The 22,026-nt window shown below is 34.1% G+C and overlaps 1 protein-coding gene across 1 annotated transcript in view; it reads right to left on the bottom strand.

Annotated features, from left to right (window-relative positions):
• Nucleotides 1-22,026, bottom strand: part of Tsp (Thrombospondin) — a 208,796-nt gene that overhangs the window by 15,691 nt on the left and 171,079 nt on the right. The window contains exons 3-8 of the mRNA XM_071591250.1: nucleotides 15,702-15,928; nucleotides 14,881-15,016; nucleotides 1,408-1,443; nucleotides 1,189-1,262; nucleotides 986-1,040; nucleotides 732-899 (exon numbers count right to left, since the gene is read on the bottom strand). Of these exons, the coding sequence (XP_071447351.1) occupies nucleotides 732-899; nucleotides 986-1,040; nucleotides 1,189-1,262; nucleotides 1,408-1,443; nucleotides 14,881-15,016; nucleotides 15,702-15,928 (696 nt within the window). The remainder of the gene's footprint in view (nucleotides 1-731; nucleotides 900-985; nucleotides 1,041-1,188; nucleotides 1,263-1,407; nucleotides 1,444-14,880; nucleotides 15,017-15,701; nucleotides 15,929-22,026) is intronic.

Raw genomic sequence — 22,026 nt, 5'->3', positions numbered from 1 at the left:
AATATGTACAAATTACAATAACTAAAAATTTACAACATGGTATACCAGTGAGCATTTAAGTGTTCTTTCACACAATAGCACATTCCTTTTGTAGGTATTCCCCAAGTTTTATTTTAAAACTGCTTACACTTTGAATTTCTTTCAATGAATTATCAAATGAAATTAAATAATTAGTAGATAATAAGTAAATAATTTAATGCCCATATCTTTGAGTGCACCTTTTAAAGCTTGAATTCTTACACATTTGTAATGTATATCATTAATACCACTTGTGCTATGACCAAGCTCATCACTGTTTAGCATGAAGCAGTTCATATTTATTTGGACATTGGTAGAATGTAAACACACAGACTTTTATATTAAGTGTTTAAAAATGGTCATATGGCAGTATGTCTTCAAGCATGAATAATTTCCAGGAATTTCTCCTGGCTGCATTAAGTAATCTGATTTTATACACATACAATCAGCAATATGCAAACTTATTGACCCAAGCAATTTTTCCCATTAGTTTATCCCAATTTTACGTTTTTCAATTTTATACTTATGTATATACTTTATGATTTCAGGCTTAACTTTGTGGAATAGTGTGTTATACATTTGAAAGGAGTTTGTAATTTTCCACAGAAGTCTGTGGAAAATGGCAAACTCTTTTAATATGGGCATATATACTTGGGTTATTTTATTATACATTCATGTGTATATTTTATTTAAATTTCTCATTATCAACTCACCAGGGTAACAAGGTCTATCCTGGCAAGTGATGCCCTCTGTACATGTTCGGCCATCCCCTACGTATCCCCTAGGACAAGGACCGCACCGCACACCATTTGCTGTTTCTCCACATTGAACTCCAGGAAAGCATGGAGGGGGAACCGATTGGCAGGTGATTTTTCTACTTCCTGTAATATTTATTATTAATTACCAAAAATTTAATTTTCTTACTTTTCCTGAATTATTTTCATTAAAAATGTATTAATGTTGTTACCTTTACACATTTCACACTGAGCAAGCATTTCACGAAGGCCTCTAGTTTCTTGGTGCTGTAATGAGATGGAGTTTTAGTTACTCTAGCTAAAAGCTCAAAAGTGTTTATATTTTCATAAGCGGATTATTTTACTATAAGTTTTGTTCAAGTGTATTTAAAATGATTAAATTAGTTTTAAGCATAATTTTATCAGCTCATCTTACCTGGATCTCTATTTCATCTTTGAGTTTCTTAATGGAACTGATGAGTTCTGATAGTGTCTTGATTAATACTGAATCTGCAATTAAATAATGGTGGTGAAAGAATATGCCAATTATAGTCTATGAAAGAATTCCATACGATAATACAGACATACATACATATATACTATTATTTTAATTGGAAATAAAAAATCCTCACGAGTAGCCAAAATGTGTACTAACCTTTTCCCTCAACATCATGGTACATTGGCATGTCACCTGGATTGCAAAAAGAGAACACATTATTGGTATTATTTGGGAAAGCTGTTTGCATAGGCATATTTTAAAATATGAATTATTTGACCACAGGCACTGATCTCTATCACATAAGAATTTTACTTTAAACTTTGATATATTTATCTAGTAAATATTTACTCAAATGTTATTTTTCTGCTTACATATTTTCATTTATTTATATTACCAAATATCTATCCAAATTTTTTTTTGTGTGGGTGACATACATTTAGCAGAGCAAACATTAAATTTGCAATAATTTTGAATTGGCTTCTTTTTGACAACTTATGTTTTACACTTGTAAGTAAGAAGTTGAACCAATTTGTACATTAATTTTTAATAAAAACACATATATCTGTGCTATACATACCTTACATTCTGTTTATATTAATATTCAATGGTTAATAGTGGTTAACACATAAGGCATTCAAAATATAGACAGATGCATAAATAGAAATCCATTGTGCTTCATTTCTTAAGTGTGCAGCGGCATCATGTCAAGAGTGATCTCCTATTAATTAAGCTAACACATTTTAGAAACCATACCCTCATTCAAAGCATTTCCATAAGCTCATCATAAACTAATAAGTCCACAGTTCACCATTAGAGCTGTCCTAAAGGTCACCTATTTTATAAATGATTAATAACAAGACCAGCTTAAAATGTAAAAAAAGGGTAGGACAACACTTATGTTTAGAATGAGACTTTTCTAAAAGCCAACCACCAAATATTTCTGAGTGAGAACATGTAATAATATATACCTTTTGGTGAATGTATAGCCCTTAATATGCACATGTATATATGTGTGTGTGTATTTGTGTGCATGTGTGTGTCTGTGCATACACACACACACACACACATATACACACACACACACACAGATATATATAGAATGTGTATTTGGCCAATGTGGCTCATCTCTTTCTTCTGGCTATGCGTGCCACGAAACGCACTGTTCTTTTCCTGTATGATGTTGTATGAATTCTAACCACTGTCCTTTCCTCTTGTGTATTGTCTATTTCTCCTTTGGTGGGTGAAACAGCCCCCTGACGCCATCTCTTGGCTAAAGAATCGGGGCGCTTGGCGACATATAAGACCCACGGATCTCAGGGTAAATTACATATCCTCGATAGCTCAAGTGGTTAAGAGCATCCGCCCGGCAAGTGGAAAGATCCGGTGTTCGAGTCCCGGTTGAGGAAATATTTTTACTCTTGTTATCCGTTCGATTCCGCCTTCCCCACCTCTATTGTGTTCGTCCTTTATACGTGTTCCTATCCCTTTTCCTTATATATGTTTCTGTATATATGAGTGTATATATATATATATATATATATATATATATATATATATGTATATATATATATATATATGTATATATATATATATACACACATTCAAACACAAAATCCCACCAAACGGCGAATAAATACTCATTTATATAGAAACAGATATAAGGAAAAAGGATAGGAACACACATAAAGGATATCCTTTTTCCTTATATCTGTTTCTATATAAGTGAGTGTATATATATATATATATATATATATATATATATATATATATATATATATATATATATATATATATATATATATATATATATATATATATATATATATATATATATATATATTTAAAAAACATAATTATGAATGAAATCCATTCCAATCAGAAAATGAATGCCATTTTATTCATTTTCATTGCAAGTATTCTAAAGAAAAATGTATTTTTTTGGCTAATGCTCTATGCTCTGGGCTTTCATGATACCAATTATGCAATTACTGCAGAAATTATCCATTTTCTTTAGAACTAACTATGATTATTCATACTGAGGGTAGTCCAATGGATGCATGAGGGTGATAAGTCTTTATGGCCTTCCAGAGGCCATTTTGGGACTCTCCCATGCACAATCAATGGATGAAGTAGCCATATCAGTGAGTGCACATTCAAGTTATTTCATTTGCAAATGATATCATGACAAGCACAGACTGATGGGGTACATTTTTTCTGACGAGTTGAACGTATTAATGTTCGAAGAAGATGCAGTTTCAATATTGGATGATTTTAGAGAGTGAAAACTTTTTTCTTCCTTCATTTTCTGCTGTCAGCCCTACTTAGGATGAAAGTCATTGAAAAGGTAAGGGATTAGGGACTGCAATCAGTGAGTAAATGATGAAAAATTCAAAAGGCAACTAAGTTTACATTAAAACATTTCAATTTGAATTCAATAAATGGTATTACCTTCATTCTATGCTTTCAATGTATATTATTTATGCAAGAAATAAGTAATCCTTCCTGCCTATACTTAACATGTGCCACCTTTTACCTTGATGGGGTACTTATTCGAAAAAGTACTGATCATTACAATATGCTGCAATTTGACACTTTTAACTCTGACAGTCCCCATCACAGAAGTTCTACCTTTAAAAGTCTCATGCTAAAAAAATCTCTACTCCAACTGAAGAAGTAGGTTTTTATTTCTGAAATTAGGACTGGGCTCTGACGCATAAATAAATCTTTTGATAAATAAATCTATGTGCCCTTGAGATCTTGATTATTCCTGAGTCATTAATGACTTTCATCATGTTTCCCAAAGGCTGAACCGCCAGTGTTCACAGAAAATCAACCCCAAGGCAACCGTTGGGTTTTCATGGAGGTCCTTTTCCCACCTAGGTTAATCCCTGTTGAATAACCCAATGAAACTTCCTGTAATAAATTGGCACATGTAAATTCCTTGCTGGGGAAATCTTCTCTCAAGGACTTTTCCAAGCAAGCAGTTTCATGGTACCAATTTTCAATGAGGAAAATTCTTGACTGCAATGACATTCAAGAAGACTATGCAGAAATGAAATCTATATTGTCTTAATATCAAATGAAACTTTTTGCTTATAATTAGGTTTAAATAATTTAATCTTTCTTTAACATAACTTGGCAGGAAATTGACTACATGTAATAGTAGAATTAAAGGAAAGAGTTAAAACAAATACATTCTCAGAAAAATTTTAATTCATGACTACTTCAAGTTTGGATGATACTTTTAATCAGTGAAAGTGAAGAATGAACTGCCACATTAAGCATTTACATTGTATCTGTTGAAGGAATTGTGGCTTTTATGAGTCAATGTTCAGCGAGAAATTAGTTTTTGAAACTTCCAAAGTTTTTGTGGCAGAGCAATGGCATATTGAATATTCCTATTCCATTTCACTAATATAATTATGAATATCCTGACTGATTTGATTCCTAACGATACATATTTTGGATGTACATATGATAGTTACAAGAACATTCTACCATCCATCACCCCTACTGATAATTGAGCTACAAAACTTAAGCTACAAAACATAAGCTACAAAACATATGCATATAATGCATAAAGGACATATTAATTGTCTCATATTTTTTTTCAAGTTCTCATATTCTCATGCTTTTATTGACCTGGCTTATGCGACATCATTTTCAGAAATAATTGGATCAACTAACACCGGAAATGATAAGCAGGTATTGCACCAACTAGCCTTGAGAAAACAAATTAGGGATATGAAAATCCCAATTTAGCACCCCATCCTCCACCATCTTCATTGGCTAAAGGGATATTCAGGTTACATTTCCAAAAAAATGATGTTACTTTGAATCTGACATCCCTTGTATCATGGTTTCAAATAAAACAACCCACTCGGCAAATGTATTTTGTTGCAATATTTTAAGATGAAAATGGAATTATGACATCAAAACATCATTATTGTACTTGTAACAATATTACCTCCAAATTCTTACTTCTCTTCAAGGATGGCCAATAGTAAAAAATTAGATACTGGCATATTGACCATCAGCAAATTCCAGAACTGTTATTCTCACCATTACATATATCACAAACATTCCTTTAAGAGGCTGCAGGGGGTTCAGGATGGGTCTTTATAGATGGTGGAAGGTCTTCTTAAGTAAGGTTTAATAAAGAATTATTTCACTCACTACTTAATTTGAAGCATTGGCTGCTCGCTGATAGGGTAATTCCTATTTTCATTGACAATAGTCAATATGACTGATGTGTCATCAGAACACACAGGGCACTTATTCACACCCTTTGCAGGGTTGCCAGATGAGATGAACTCAAAGTCATCAAAAGAAAGTGCTTTTCAGTTGCCCGAAACAATAGATATTCTCAAGCCTCATTCTCTGACCTATAATCTTGAATCGCACTACATGACCTGATAGCCTATTTTATAACACTTATTACACATTGAATTACTAAGTGAGTAAAATTTGCATGATTACTTGATTCTGAAATGAAAAATGGATTTCATTCCCACTAAGGAGATAAAAATTCATGTTGCTTTGACTTTGAAGGTTTCTAAGTGAAATAAGAAATAAAAATGTCATTTCATTTCCAATTAGGATCACGTAATTACATTACAAAGTAAAAAACTATATAAACTTAAAACCTTAAATTTTTCATATCAGATGACTCATAAATAAATTTAAAAAACAGAAAACTCAAGTTTGTGATCGTCCGAGAAAATGAAACCTATACAAACTGAGGCACTGTGAGGGTGAGAAGTTCTAGTATGTATCCTGCACAATGCTAAAAATCGAGCAGAGGATATGAAGTGGATTGCAGAGAGACATACCCTGATCAGATCACTCATATGCAAATGGAATGGCTGAATCAGCTCATCCACTACTCACAATTGATATACTGGAAAGTTGGCTCAACAGCCTTTGGTCAAGTGATTAATTTTAAAATTAGTAGTAATGTAAACCCTAGGCCATCATTTTTGAATCTACTTTGAGGCATTTAAATAATTTGGCTGCACCCATCCCAATGCATTCTTATTTTTTCTGAGAGCAATAAGAGCATATATCTTGCTTTATCTTAAGTTTTTCATAAGAAAGAATGTTAAATATCTTTGATCACTAAAGAAGGTATTATTGAAATACTCACTAATGATAATAGTTTAATTATTTTACATGAAAAAGTTATTTCAAGTATACATGCTATAATAAAAGCAAGACACAAAATTACACACATCTTAACATTCAAAGAATAGCATAAATTGTGAAATGAAAAATAAAAAAGCATACAAAACACTCATTATGAACTAAAAAAGTTCCACCTAACTTCTCATTTAGTTGAAAACTAAACAAGCAAAATAGACTGAGAAATAATCCCCTCATGTACATACTGGAATGTCAGAAAGACTAAAATAAAATAGTAAACATTAAAGCTAGTACAAATCACACATCATCCAGACATTTCACTCTCACATGCACACCATAAAATTTCAGAATTTTTCTCAAATTAGTATTAGAGCCATCAAAAATGTCAATTTTAGCATCATAATGACATAATTCTCTTCTCAACCCAATAATTCCAGGAATTTAGGATATTTTCACATCTACTACAAAAATGGCATACGAAATAATTGGGGATGACAAGAAAATTGGCAAGAAATCAGTAGCCAGATGGAGCTGCCAAGTTCCTTGTAGTGAATGTCCCCCTACGTGATATTCATGAGGAAGGTTACCCCCAGCACTATAGTCTGAAGCTATAGAGGGGGAAAATAATCCTGAATACATCCATATCTCATCTCAAAAGCCGCAAATTTATTCATATTCTCTTGCCTCAAAAACCAGATGTTACATCAACAAAGGGCTAAGCTCCACAGCCAAATATTTCCTAATCTTTTTTTCACGTATTTATTCGGTGCCTGTTTTTCCTTCCTGCAAACGCCTCTTTCACAAATGAAATTGTTCTCCTAATGTACTCAAAAGTACGCCTCCTTTAAAATATTGTCCAATACATGATCCATTCATCATACTTCAGTTTATGCCCTCATACGTTAATTTTTCACTTAACTTTCCTACTTCTTGATATTCTCGTTACTTTAGTTTTCTAATGGTTAAGTCTCATTCCATAACTTTCACATTTTTCCTGGGACAGTAAATTGTTTGACCATTTGGTGCTTAATCAACCTTTTTTCATCAAACAGAAGTACTTACCACCATATATGTCGTCAAAAGAAAACATATAAATGCAAACACTCATTACCGCGGTGAAGAGATACATATGTATTACAATTTCCTTCTTGAGAAGTCCAGTTCAAAATATTCAATTAAAGAATAAAAGGGCTTTGAAATCAACCAATCCTCAATTTTATGTGTACTTACAAATATTTTTGCATAATGTCAAATGTTTTCATATTTTAACAAATTTTTGAATGATAATTTTGATCGAGTGAAATATTAATAGAAAAGTAAATATCGTAAGAAGGCAACATATGATTTAAAGAAAATTTTCAAATGGCGGTCGGTGTCACGTGGCCACATGATGTTTATTGAAATATTGCTTGACGACCGCGAGGTTTCAAAATGTCTTCTAAGCGATCACAAAACTTTTCTGAAGCTGAAATGTCCATGCTGGTGGATCTTACAAGGTATCATAGAAAAAAGAAACTGATGGAGTATCCATTAAAGAGAAACAGAAAGTTTTGGAAGTCACAGCGAAGTCATTTACTGCGACACAAACAAACGCCGTAAGTAAATCGCATCTAAAAACATTTGAGAAGAAATTGAAATTTCGGGCAAAGAAGAAATAGGCCAATTACAAGGTTATTCGTAAAATATTCTGTTTAAACTAATTAAAATGATTTTCATGCGCCATTTTCGGCACATATATTCCATTTATTTATGTCAATAATTTCAATCTCTGGGCGATAGATGGAAGTGATCAAGACAGGCTGAGTGTTATCCAAACTGTACCGGCACCAAGAAAAACAGCAAAATTAGCACGATCAGTCAATTCTTCGTGAAACCCTGTGGATTGTAATGCAAATTGCTATCAATATAATGCCAAAGGTATGTTAATATGTTCAGGAATTTATTAGCAATCCTACGAGATTATAAACTAGAAAAGGATAAAATAGATTTGTATGTCAGTAGTGGAGTTATCTTGAATCAAAATATTTTAAGGCAGCGTAGAGGAGCCTTTAAAAATTTATTTTAACGTGGAAATATTTTGGGGAAAACAGCAGCATGCTGGACTATGAATGACGAAAACCGTTATTTTATGAACCTGTCACTAGGAAGTTAGGAAAAATTAAAATAGCAATGCGCATATTAATGTGAACTGAAATAGTTTCTGTTGAAATTTTACATGAGAGGAAAAAGATATTTCTACGTAAAAACATCAGTTATGCCATAAAAACACATTCGTGTAATAAGAATTCTCATTTTGTCCACATGAATGCCTGAAACTAGACGAGTGAAAGCATGTGAGGGATTAAACAATAGATTTTTTAAAATTTTCATGCATTTGCGTTTTGTGAATTGGTGCTGTAGTTTATAGAATGATTACCTTTAGGTTTATGAATGGGAACTTAAACTTAATAGGCATGTGAATAGCAGGGTTTTTAACCGACAAACACAATGATCAAAGCCTTTAACTACCTACCTGATAAGTTTGATGGATGTTTAATTAATTAACTTAAACCACAGAATCACATAGTGGGTGGTCATATTTTATGAACAAATGGAAATATATACCATACATCTAATATACATGCATATAACTCTTGTACATTAAATTTTTTCAGGAGAAAAAAATATTATAGTCGGATAAAACAGTGTGTATTCACTTGTTATCAAATAGTAATAGCAAAATTACGCCCTTGTAACATTTACTATATTTCCTATGTGTTGTAAAGATAAGTTACCCTTCAATCCAAATGCCGTAACCGATTCCACTACACACCTGGTACTGTCTATGATAGAAAGTCAGGTAACACTTACAATATGCCATCATAAATATTAGTTCACACAGTACATGATTTAGTTCTCCCCTTTGAAAAAAATCATTCATTCATGTACAAAGAAATATAAAGAGGGCAAATTTATTCATGTTAGTAATTTCAGTCCCTGACCTGAAGTAAACAAATGAGTACCCACTAGTTCTCTCTGACAGCCTTTGATTTATATCATCATTTCATTTGGTAGAAGTCACATAAATCAGCCTTCACAAAATTGTCTATAAAATTCTAAGATCCTTCAAGAAAACTAGGGAGCACAAGATTTGGTCCTGTTGCTGACACTTATTCATAGCACATGCAGTAAAACAATGGTTAAAATATAGATGTATATTTTACCATCCATGCTTGTCTACCTTTGAAGATGACTCTATCCGTCTCTGCTTCCTCCTACAGACGAGCAATGGTAAATATTCTGTCTTTTGACTCTCAAATCCATTTGGATGGAATTATTTGATTGTACTAACATAATCTGCCATCAAGGCTATTTTTGGGGAGTCAAAATTTAGTTACAAGTACTGCTGAACACAGTAAAAATAGCTATGAAAACTGTGTGAAGTTATGCTGCCAACTTGACGAAAGTGTCTGAGTTCCAGAGCATTCCATTGCAAAGTTATTGACTATGTGTACTGCAGCCGCTCTGGTGAGAATAGTTGAGCCACCCAAAATCTTCAGGAATGTGGGTAGAGACAAAAAGGCTCCAATATTCAACGTCTTGAATGATTTTGAGGTATTTGGTTCACAGGACTATCTCATAACAGAGTTTCATTGTATGTGCATAGTTATATTCATTTCATCAAGTCCATGCCAAAATAATATACGTGTATAATATCTTGATGTTGTGGCCAGATGCCATTTGAAAAATGTATGCATATTATGTCTAAGTGGTGTTGAAATAATAAGGTTTTACTCTACATGGTTATTTATTTTTGAAAAAATTTCTTAGCTAAGTACATAAAAATATATGATATTAACTAGCTAAAAATGCATATGGAAATATCCACCAATACCCAATAATAGATGGCATTTTTCTATGCATAGTATACACACCAAAATTTGGCAGAATTTTCAACAATAGTATACTTATAAAAATGGAAAATGATGTCATTTAGGAATATGTCATTTTTAAAGCCTTAATTTTAAATGCAGATCAATTACAACAAAAGAATGTTAAGGTGAAAACTGAGGGTTGGAAGGTACTAAGCTGAAGGAACTAAATAATATCTAGGACTTCACCTTAGTCCATTTTGGGAATATTTACTATCTTCAAAACTAAAATCGTCTAATTTATTTACTCATTCTTGAGTTGTGAATTGTATAATCCTTGCTTTCATATCAGTTTAAATTTGAGTTAACGCTTGAAAATTTAGCTATCCAAAAATCAGCTACATGCTCACAGTAATATGATGAAATGGACATATGCCATTATTTAGTAGCAAATCTCTCATTCAAATCTCAATTTACAAAGGAAAAATGATTGAGAGTGGAAATCACACATTCAATGGAAAGTTTCAGTGACACATTGTTAGGTGTTAATACATTCATTAAGTTTTCTGAAATCATTTATGATAATGTTGAAGTATTATGACACCCAATCATTATGCTGATTAAGATGGAAAATTAACAAGCAAAAGAATATGACGCTTCTCATCAGAATTATCTAAACAAATTAAAAATTCTTTCGCTAACATGTAGGGTTGGCATATAATAATCTGCTGAAATGAGGACTCTGCGATGACAAATGGGGACATGAGGCTCTGAAAATTGAAATTCCCCTCATGTAATACATAAAAGGATTGAAACTGGTTAACTCATTATTTTTTATTTTGAAATAGATTTGAAAAAAATAATAATTAAATATAAATAGAAAACATGGGAAATAATTATGCATCTAGATATCCTACCTATGTTGCTATGACACTACTTCCATTTTTAAATTACTTTTATTTTACAAATTGCTTATGGGAGATAATTTTTACCTCAAAAATGGTAATGTGTACACAAAAATTAGGATATATGGCAACCCTAAATATGTTTATATGTTACACATACACATAAATATTTAGTAGCATATTTTACCACTCGTGTGAAAAGCAAAAAAATTAATTTGAATGCATTTTTAAGTGTTAGACCATCCAGGATCCTTGGTTTTGCCAATAATCAATGAAGGATTTTGTTTTCTTGGTGATAGGACAGAGATTAGGTCACATCATAGCGCTAAGTTATTTGGTTTCAAGCATTGCTGTGGCTTTGCTACAAATTTGACACATAGGTACTTTTTTGTCATAATTCAGGCATCAGATAATCTTTTCTCGGCTTACCTGCCGATTGAACTGGAATACTGTTATTTGAAATAATTGAACTCCATAAAAATAGCTGTGGCCTCCTCTTTTTGCAGCGAACCACCACAAGTTTTCCATCTATTAGATGAAGTAATTATTGTAAGGGTTATTCACTACATTTTGAAGGAAATTATGCAATAGCATACCAATCATCAAATTATATTGATAGATGCAGCTCAGAAAGGAGGATCTAGGGGAAGAAATGAAATTTTAATATTTTTTACTATGTAACCATTCTTATTATTGAGACTCAAAGAAATGTATCAGTAATAAAATGTGAACAATCTTAGAATGAAATACTGATAACACCATTCATAGCATAATCACCTGACAGTCCTGTAAGTAAGTGTTTCTCTTTAAAATATTAAATTTCTTTATCTGTCAACAGACATTAACTTTGAGGGCTGAACTGATCATATATTAATGAATATAGATATGTAGATACATTATACTTGCTAGCAGAAAATTTCTCTTTGATGCCTCCACCATCAATTACTGAGAAATTTTCTTCCAATAAGCATAAAATTCAAAGCCACTAATCTTTCCCATTTTCTCTCCTATTAATAGTTCCTTATTAATGATCTTTTCTGCCTGCCCTCATGTGACATAAACATCTATCATTTGTTAACAAGCTTACTTGACTGGATGGCTATAAACCCTGGAGCACCCTTAAATGAGATCAAGGATTTCTCCCATATGGGATAATGCTTTGTCTTAGATTCAATTTTCCTCACTTAGACAGGGAATAAAGTTGTCTCACGTATCATCGTGAGGCAACTTTATTTTATCCTTTGTTTGAGGTTCCATAGATCAATTGTTTTATCGAAATTAATAGGAAATCATAAGATACGAATTTGAATGCTTTTAATTGAAATTACCGTTATGATAGAGGTTGTTTGCAGTCATTTTCATAATTAATTGGTAATCTACTTTATTATAGAGGCTATGGATGATTCTCGGGTGTCTCACATTCTCATTGATTTCTGAAATACAAGCCCGTTTTGCACTTCACCATTGCCTTCCTCAGTTCCTTGCAATTAAATAACATTAAAATTAACACACATTTACACCATCATTGCAGGTTATCAATCTGTGGATTGGTTCATAGCAGGTCTCCAAACTCCGCTTCCCTACCAATCTCTTCACTCCTTCATCCCTCATCTCACCAATATTTTCCATTACCTGCTTCTCATAGTTCATCCTTAGCCTTCCTGTATAATTCTTCCCCTCCATGTTTCCTGCAATTTTAGTCTTCATTAAGCTATCATGATGCAGGATTAGTCCAATTGAGTTCTCTCTACTTCTTGTAAATGTCCTCCACAGGATTATCTTTTTGCCCACTATTTGAAGTACTTCTTCATTCAATACTCAGTTTTTTTCAAATTTTTCCAAATATGAAAGAAGTCATTAATTATTTTATTTTCATCATTATTCTGCTGCACCACACTTCCATTTCCTCCAATCTCCTTTTCTTGGCTGCTCTTATCATCTAGGTCTAATGTCTGTAGAAAAGTAGACTCCATGTATAACTCTTGATGCATTTGTCTCCTTATGCCTATGCTTGTACTACTTGCTATGAGAAGTTTTTTGATAGAATGCCTTCTTTGCATTCCTGTTTGGTTTTTATAAGTCTCTTACTTCTTCCATCACCATTGATGTTGCATTGTTCCACTGTCTTGTCTTTCCTTAGTCTAAAATGGAAATTATCTTCTCTACTTCAACTGCAGACCAATACTTTAGTTTTAATCTTGTTTGTATTGAGGGTGAACACATTTAACCCCTTCTCCATAATGGCTAGCATTCTTGTTAGACCTACTATCCCCTACATGTAGTACAAAATTTGTTATAATTAGGTACTATTCCTTTTCATTCCCCTGCCTATCTACACTTTTCCCTAATGTCAGACAGAGGCTCCAGTACCATTTTTATAATTCCTTTTATCACTCATTAGCCTTCTATGCAACTCCCTCACCAATATTTAACTTTTCTGCTTACTCTCACTTACTTACTAACAACTCTTCTAATAATTCTTCATTGTCTTTCACTATCAAGCTTATTTTTTCACTTTTATCATTGTACTTGCATCTTAAACACCTCCAAGCTATGCTCAAATACAAGCATTCTGCATTGTTCAATGACATGTTCCATATTAGAGTTAGTGTTTCTTTCCCTTGGTATTTACATTCTTGGCTGTCAGTGTTATGATTTTTGAATCATCTTTTTACTCCTCTTTTGTTAATTTGTACATTACTTTTGTTTCCTTCCTTTCACTATCCTTTCCACAGTGCCTCTGGGCGCCCAGAAAATTTCCCAAATATACTCTAAACTTAATTTATTAAGTCTCAATGTGTGCATACATGTACATCACCCTAGTGTCATGGCATTCCGATTCTTTCCGTTAATCTGTTTCTTTTTCGAAGATAATCCCTCTTTTCTCCATTTTCTTAACAGCCCATTTTAATTAGTTTGCATTAGGCTATTAAATTAGCCTCAAGTCTGCAACTGCTCGCTGGTAGTGTATGGATTGATAGAATCTCACCATAAATCTTTTCATAGGTACACAGTGCAGCAACATAACTTCCTTTTTTGAAAGCATTTTACGTTTGAAAAACGAAAGTTATGTTGCCACACCCTGTATATTGCAACGTACAAGTATTGATGTCTTCTTGAATTTTACATGCGTAAATTTTTCATTTACAGTATTTGAAAAAGTTTTTAGCATTTAACTTTTATGCCTCTGTATTATATTGTATAATTATATAGGATATAATTTTATAGTATAAGTTGATAAATAATAATTAGATATCACAAAATATTCTTATAAAAAATAGTTGATTTGCTCTTTGCACTTAGACAGCCTGTATATTTAATGCTTTCAGATTTAGGCAAAGGAATATCCATATGAATATTTGTGATTTGTGTATAACAAATTTAGGCTTTCAAGAATAGTTTCTGGAATCAGATGTTCTCAACAGATATACCAATTCTGAGTAACTAAATAAACCAAATATATGCTCGTTAAATGATTCAATCGAATAATAAAACTGCATGCGTGTTCTGAATTAAAGGCTTTCATACACAATAAAAAAGAATTATAATTGGACAATCTCAAATTAAATGATAATATAGTTTTTCATGGAGTAAATTATGCACCCCATAACTGGACTGCACTGCATTCAGGTACCCACTTTCTTCACTGCTGGCACTGTTAAAATAAATCAATTGAATTTCAATTGTAATTAATGATTATTAGTGAAAGGTAGCTTTTATACCTTGCCTACCTCTGTCATAGCGGTAAATTTCATTAGGCTGCGCCTGGATTGCTTGCATCTGTGATGAAGGGCAGTTGTTCCTATTAAGGACACTGGCCATTCCTGTGTTTGCATCCACTTCTAAAACATATCGCCTTTCCCTTATCTTTAAAGAATTGGAAAAAATTAGGCTATTTTCTTAAACTTCCATTAATTGATATGTGAATTAATGATTTGTTTTACTTTTTATGAAATCACGAAAAAAGTCCAACAAGTTTACTATTTGGAAATCACAGTGTTGATGTACAAAATCCAAATTCAATTAATACACACACACACACACACACACACACACACATATATATATATATATATATATATATATATATATATATATATATATATATATATATATATATATATATATATATATATATATATATATGTAAAAACACAGATTTAGATTTTTAGAATATAGAAACACAAAGAAAGGACACACTATATATATATATATATATATATATATATATATATATATATATATATATATATATGTATATATATATATATATATATATATATATATATATATATATATATATGTATATATGTATATATATATATATATATACATATATATGTATATATGTGTGTGTATATATATATATATATATATATATATATATATATATATATATATATATATATATATATATATATATATGTATATATATATATATATATAGTAATTGCATACTTACAAAGCAATTGCACAATAACATTTTGGTATACACGTATAATAAGATCACTATTGGTATACCAGTAAAATATTTAGGGGCATGGTAACTCACCACTCTGAGTGATGCTCTTGGTTCCATTTTTGCATACATCTCACGCATGCTTCTTGGTGTTCCAATCATTCCTTGATATACACAGTCCACATACAGGGCCACGTGTGCTCCCGGCTGCACTTGATTGACATACAACAGGAGGGACCGTATAATACTCCCTTCCGTGATTGTCTCCACTGTGTAATGCTGTGAGCGAGTCCTGCCATCTTCAACTGTCTCAACAATGACTGCAATGATAAATGTCAAAGTATAATGTTAACAACTTCATTTCAGTTAGTTTAAAGGGTAAAATAATATTATTACTTTATGTAAGATATTTCAGACTCAATTTGGGCTCTGTATTTCACATTTTTGTACTTTTCATTTCAAAATCAGAGATGTTCTCCTAGTTATTAGGCTAAAAATAGGCCGATGGAGATCTTTCTGCAGATCGTTAAAACTACTGAGGGTTGTTTAAAAAAAATGCATTCAAACTCATAAATTACGCGGAATAACGAAATGTTCCTCGAGAGACATCATTAGGTCTACGTAGTATTCCTCGAGAATGACCTCATTTAGGTAAACTCACAAGATGCAATATTAATTCAGAGCTAAAAAATAATATTTCCTTTCACATTTGAAAAAAAGCGGTCTATTTCCTCATTTCTTCCCATTAGTGTGGTCCTGTATGGCCTTGTCTCCACGAAATTAAAGCGGGGCCTTTTTTATTTTCCGCTGTACTCGGCAAATAAATCCTAATCAGGATAGCGGGTCCACAATTTAAAGATGCCTTTTTCTTTCAGGCCATGATGTAGGCGTTCGTTATTTTTAACATGAAGCTACGACCGCAGGGGGACGATAAAAATTTCGACCGCTATGCATGAGCGTGATACTGCGATAATTCCCTTTTTTCCTTTCGGAGATGCTGATGTTGACGACCCTTGACCTTGCTTTCACCCACATCTACTCTTTACATTCTCCTTCGCATGCTTTCACTCAGCCCTCTTCCCTTCAGCCTTGTTACACAGCACCTTTGCAACAGCGGCGAAGTATTCACTCCGAGAAACACGTAATTGCGAATTATCACGTAAATGTTAATGCATAAACAAGAGTCGAGCACCATAAGATCAGACATCAGTTTTTAGTGTCAGAGAGCATCGAGAGGGGCATTGGGGTAATAAGGATGAGTTTGCGTCATTGTCGTGTAAAATAGGAAACAGTTCTTTAAGAAAGGTTTATAGTCTGTGGGATCCAGGGAAATAGGTGGTACAAAGGTTAAGTCCTGCGTCAGATGTGGGCTTGATTTTATATGGTGTGTGTGGTCGGGTGGAGCGATGGATTTTATTTTGTAGGAGCTTTTCTGGGTAACCGCGTTTGTGGAGTGCAAGGTGTAGATTGTCGAGGTATTTGTTGAGAGTGGCTGTGGTGTTGCAAATTCGGTGATAGATTCAGAGCCATGTGCCCTGAGAATAAAATTGTCGTCTATGTAGCGGACCCAGAAAAGAGGCTGGAAGGGTTGCTGTGACAGGAAAGTCTCTTCGAGATGTCCCATGAAGAGATTGGCGTATGATGGTGCCATCCTCGTTCCCATCGCTGTGCCTTAGGTCTGTAGGTAAAAACAATTTTGGAACGAGAATGCATTTTTAGTCACGACGAAAGTGGCAAGATTGAGGAGAAATTCAGTCGAGGGGCGCCGGGGCAGGGGGCGTAGAGAAAGATAATGCTGGAGGGAGGATAAGCCTTCTGCATGGGGAATAGCGGTACAAAGCGAGGTGACGTCGATGGTGGCCATAAGTAGGTTGGGTGTGGAGGGAATAGAGACAGAATTTAGACGGTTGAGGAAGTGGTATGTGTCTTTCGTGAAGGAGGGCAAGGAGAGTACAAGTGGTTGTAGGTGGTGGTCAAGGAATGCGAAGATTCTTTCGGTGGGAGAATTGTAACTGGAAACTATAGGACGACAGGGGATGTTGGGTTTGTGTATTTTTGGGGTGAGTTAAACTGGGGTGTTCTGGGGTTTGGGGGTGACAGTAGGGATATGTCTTGGGAGGAGAGGCCTTCTTCTGGTCCAGAGTGGAGAAAAGACCGAATTTCAGTTTGGAAAGTTTGTGTTGGGTTGTTGGTGAGAGTGGTACAGGTTGATGTATCATTGAGGTGAGCGAGGGCTTTGAAAATATAATCATTGGTGTTTAGAATTACAACAGAGGATCCTTTATCGGCGGAGGTGGCAACGATGTTGTGATTGGACTGTAGGGTTTTTAGGGAGGTCAGTAATTTTATGTATATTTACGTAATTGTTTTAATGAGAGGTACACTCAGAATTTTCAAGAATTTCATATCCTAAGGTTTCTGAGGGAAAGTATTAATTTGGATTTTGATCTTTGGAAAACTCCAAATGTTTGCTAAAACTGCCACAAAATGCATATGTGTACAGGGTGAATACGAAATCGGAACTTCAGTTACCTTCCATTCATTTCATATCATGAAGGTACATCCTATTCTGTGTAAAATGCTTATTTAACGAGAAATATTTATTTTCGCCTTGTTTTGTCTTTTTGTTTTGAAAAAGGTGTTGTTATAGAAAACATTTTCAAGTTTGAGGAGAAGAATTCCAAGTTGTCATGGAATTGGGTTGAACATTTTTGAAATTAGCTAAGATCAAGTTTGAGCCCCATAAAAAAGTTTTGAGTAAAAATAAAACCAAATGAACGGCTGACTTTCAAACACAGATTATTCTAAGCCAGAAAACAAGCAATAATTGTAAATTTTACCTTGAAAACTGTTCGAAAGACTTAGTTGAAATGAGGTGATTTCATTAGTTCATGGGCACAAGGAAGCGATTTACCGGTGCCACTTTGGGTGACCTCAGTAAAATAAATTTGGGTTTCAGATTCACTAAAAAGTCATTATCGATTAGTTGTTAATTAAATAGAAGATGGTCATCCTGGGTTGATAACTGTTCTGAAGGAAAGGAGCAATAACCTTAAAAACGTGTAACTTAGTCCTTACTCGTTCATCATTGACGATTTTGATAAAGTGAGGGCATTTTCTACCATTTTCTCGTGCGAGAAAGCAAAATGCGGCGTCGCATACAATGTCGTATATTTATGTTGTGATGTCAGGATAAAGGCGCTAATACCTCTTTCGGTTATCGTCGCACTGAGGTATTCAAAATCAAGCATCACAACTCCTAGTCAATAGATGAAGTGCGAACCCTTTCACTAATTCAATGATTAGATGAAAGTTTCATTAACTGCTGATGCCTGCCTGCTACACGCCCTTGTGACGCTGCGACGAGATTTAGTGGCAGACATTAAAAATGGCGGAAATGGTTCATTTATGACGAGGTTGGACATTACTTATTCGGTCGATGAATCATACCGTACCATGTTTACCACTCTATCATACTTTCCTTGTAATCCTCATCCCATTTCCCGTCGCTCTCTCACATTCCAAAGTGAAGTTTACCCTCAGTTCTCTGCTCCCAATGCCATCTGAGTATCATGGGTCAATGGCAATTACGTAGCTTGGCCCACGAGCGGCAGATGGCCGTGTGGCAAGATCCGGGTGATTTTTAGTTTCCAATTCTGCGGATTAGATCTTACAGTGCTTCGCGCTTAGTGTCCCCATGCCCGAAAGCACATCATAATTGACTTCATTAAAAGAAAGGGATACCGTCCAGGATTGTACCCGAGGATCTTTGACGTCATTCCTCGACTACCGAGAATTGAAATCGTTGCCATCCCCTTCAGCTCCGTAGGCCAAGCGTGTTACCACTTATGAAAAGATGGGCAAGTGGAGCGTTGTCCGTGTAGTTTCACGATTTGACCTTGCATAAGGAGTCAAATGAACCTCTTTTGAGAAAGATCACAACTCAGATTCCTCGTTACGCTGGCGCCTCTAATTTACAGCATATAAGAAGAGAATTGAGCAGCATTCGGATGGATTTACGAGTCCGCGTAAAAAGGTCGATAGGTCAGCGAACGGAACAATTCATAGAACAGAACATTTGAATTTCGTTGAATTTCACATTTCCCTAAAATTATTCATTTTTAGTATTTGATTCTATATATTTATTCTTTAACCACCTTCTCCTTTCCCGCTTTGCTTTTCTGTTCCCTTGATGGCAATTCCCTATGAAATCGGTTTCCGACGTCTTGGAAAGATATCTAGGCCAAGGCGGTTTCCCCATTAGAGTGCATGCACTTCAAAGGAATGCGTGAAATATTCGATTTCCCATTATTACATTTTTTAAACTCGGATATCAAAGCTAAATGTTTTGAAAATTGCCACACATACAGTTTTTTATAATACTTAGGTGACTTCGAATGCTGCATCGTACGGAATTCATAACTCAAAATTTCTCCCACGTCTTCAAGAGCGGTAATTGTTGCTCCTAATTCTAGTATTTTATGGAAAAAAATCTAGCACAAAGGCATAAAAACTAGGCATGCGCTCACGTGACGCTTTGACTCAAATATGGAGTATACTTTTACGATGAAGACAAACTTTTAATTCGATTGCAGTACTTGAAATTAGAATTGAATTATCATATTATAGTCACATATACGATGCAATACAATTCATATTCATGATGCAGTTCAAATTATTTACGTGGTTATTTACTCAACTTGGTCTTGAAAACAGGGATGAAATTAGGTTTTAGCGTTGAACTTTGACATCTTAGGCCATTTTAACTTGTCCATTAACTTTTTACTCTTTTGAAATAATTCCGCGACTATTAAGTAGTGCTTTGGTATAACTAATTACCACGAACGCATGCTATGGCTTCTCTAAACTGGTTTTTGGTTGTCACGCTTTATCCTATGGAATTAGAATCAGTTTAAATACTTTACTGGAAAAGAAATATATTTATGTGATTTCGCTGAAAATATCGCGTATATACGATATGCGTGGGATATGTGTAGTGTCGGCTAATATTATTCCCGGAAAAAAATATGCATTTATATATAAGAATGTGTGCGTGCAATTCTAAAATTAGACTGACCTCCTTAAACAGGTACAACACCATCCAATTTTATTTGTCATCGTTCGAAAACAAATCTAGTAACTGCCCTCAAGGCTTGCATTTGATTGAAAAGGATGGGCACGCGGGGCATCCCAACGAGCCGGTGCACTGTCGACACGCAGGGGAACGACAGCAGATTTGGGATGAATGATGATCGAATACTGTCGTGGAAGCCCGAGCTTGAATTCAAGCCGAAGTGGGCCTACGGACATTCTAATAAAAACCATGACAGATCACCGGAAGTGATGAAATCAGACGGAATAAATTCCTTCGTCAATCCAACAACCCTTGGTTAACATTACGAGGCCAGTTGGCACACCGAGGAGGTAAAAAAAGCGAAATAATGTCTCAGATAGATCGACCTTGGCGGTATGCGAATACTTCGGATATAGGATAACTTATGAGATAGATAAATGCACAAGCCATTACAAATAACTTCCGAAAAAATCAATACATTCCAATATAATTCAGTTCTAATTTGATTAAATATTATCCATTGAACATTTACAATGGATGCACATAGTGAGAATCTAGAAAAAAAGTCAAGAAAATGAGGTTTCTCGTTAATAAATGAAAAAGAAACACTTTGTTCCAATCCACCACTTTATTACAGGTACGACTAGTTTCGACGCTACGGTGTCATCCTCAGGTACCTGAGGATGACACCGTAGCGTCGAAACTAGTCGTACCTGTAATAAAGTGGTGGATTGGAACAAAGTGTTTCTTTTTCATTTATTAAAATGAACTTCCACAAAGTTGAGGCTGAAACTATTGAACTAGGTTTCTCGTTTATGACATTTTTTGTGGGAATGTTGCCCAGCAAACTGAGATATGCAAGAGCAAGGTTTCCTGCTTGAATGTTATTAAATTACAAAGACGAAAAGAAAACCATTTTCTTTGAAAAAACATGCTCATCATATGTTTTGATTTTGTTTTCGACAAATAAGAAACTCTAACGGAAAGTTGCAAGATGAAAGAAGACACTTTGCTTTTTCTCAGAGAATATTTATAAAAAACAGCGTTACAGCGAAACCTAGGTCTAAATTAAAAAATTCTATGTGGAAAAGCAAAGTGTCTTCTTTCATCATGAAGAATTTCCACCAGGTTCGCCAGAAACTGTCATGGTAAGTTTCAATTGGAAATAGCCGTAAGATTATGTACGCTAATTAAATTTACCTTCTCATCTATCGCTCATTGAGATACTACGAGTACTATGTGTCTTACATGTTGATGAGACTTACGGAAACTTCCTCGCCACGATCTGGGTTTTAGTCACGCGGGGCAAATGGTAATTATTCTGACCATCGCCTCCTAGAGGAA

The sequence above is a fragment of the Hetaerina americana genome, unplaced genomic scaffold (assembly GCF_022747635.1).
Source record: "Hetaerina americana unplaced genomic scaffold, ioHetAmer1.1.p SCAF_1, whole genome shotgun sequence".
Lineage (NCBI taxonomy): Eukaryota > Metazoa > Arthropoda > Insecta > Odonata > Calopterygidae > Hetaerina > Hetaerina americana.
Note: the sequence above shows the minus strand (reverse complement) of the source record. Positions and strands in the feature narration are given on the sequence as shown.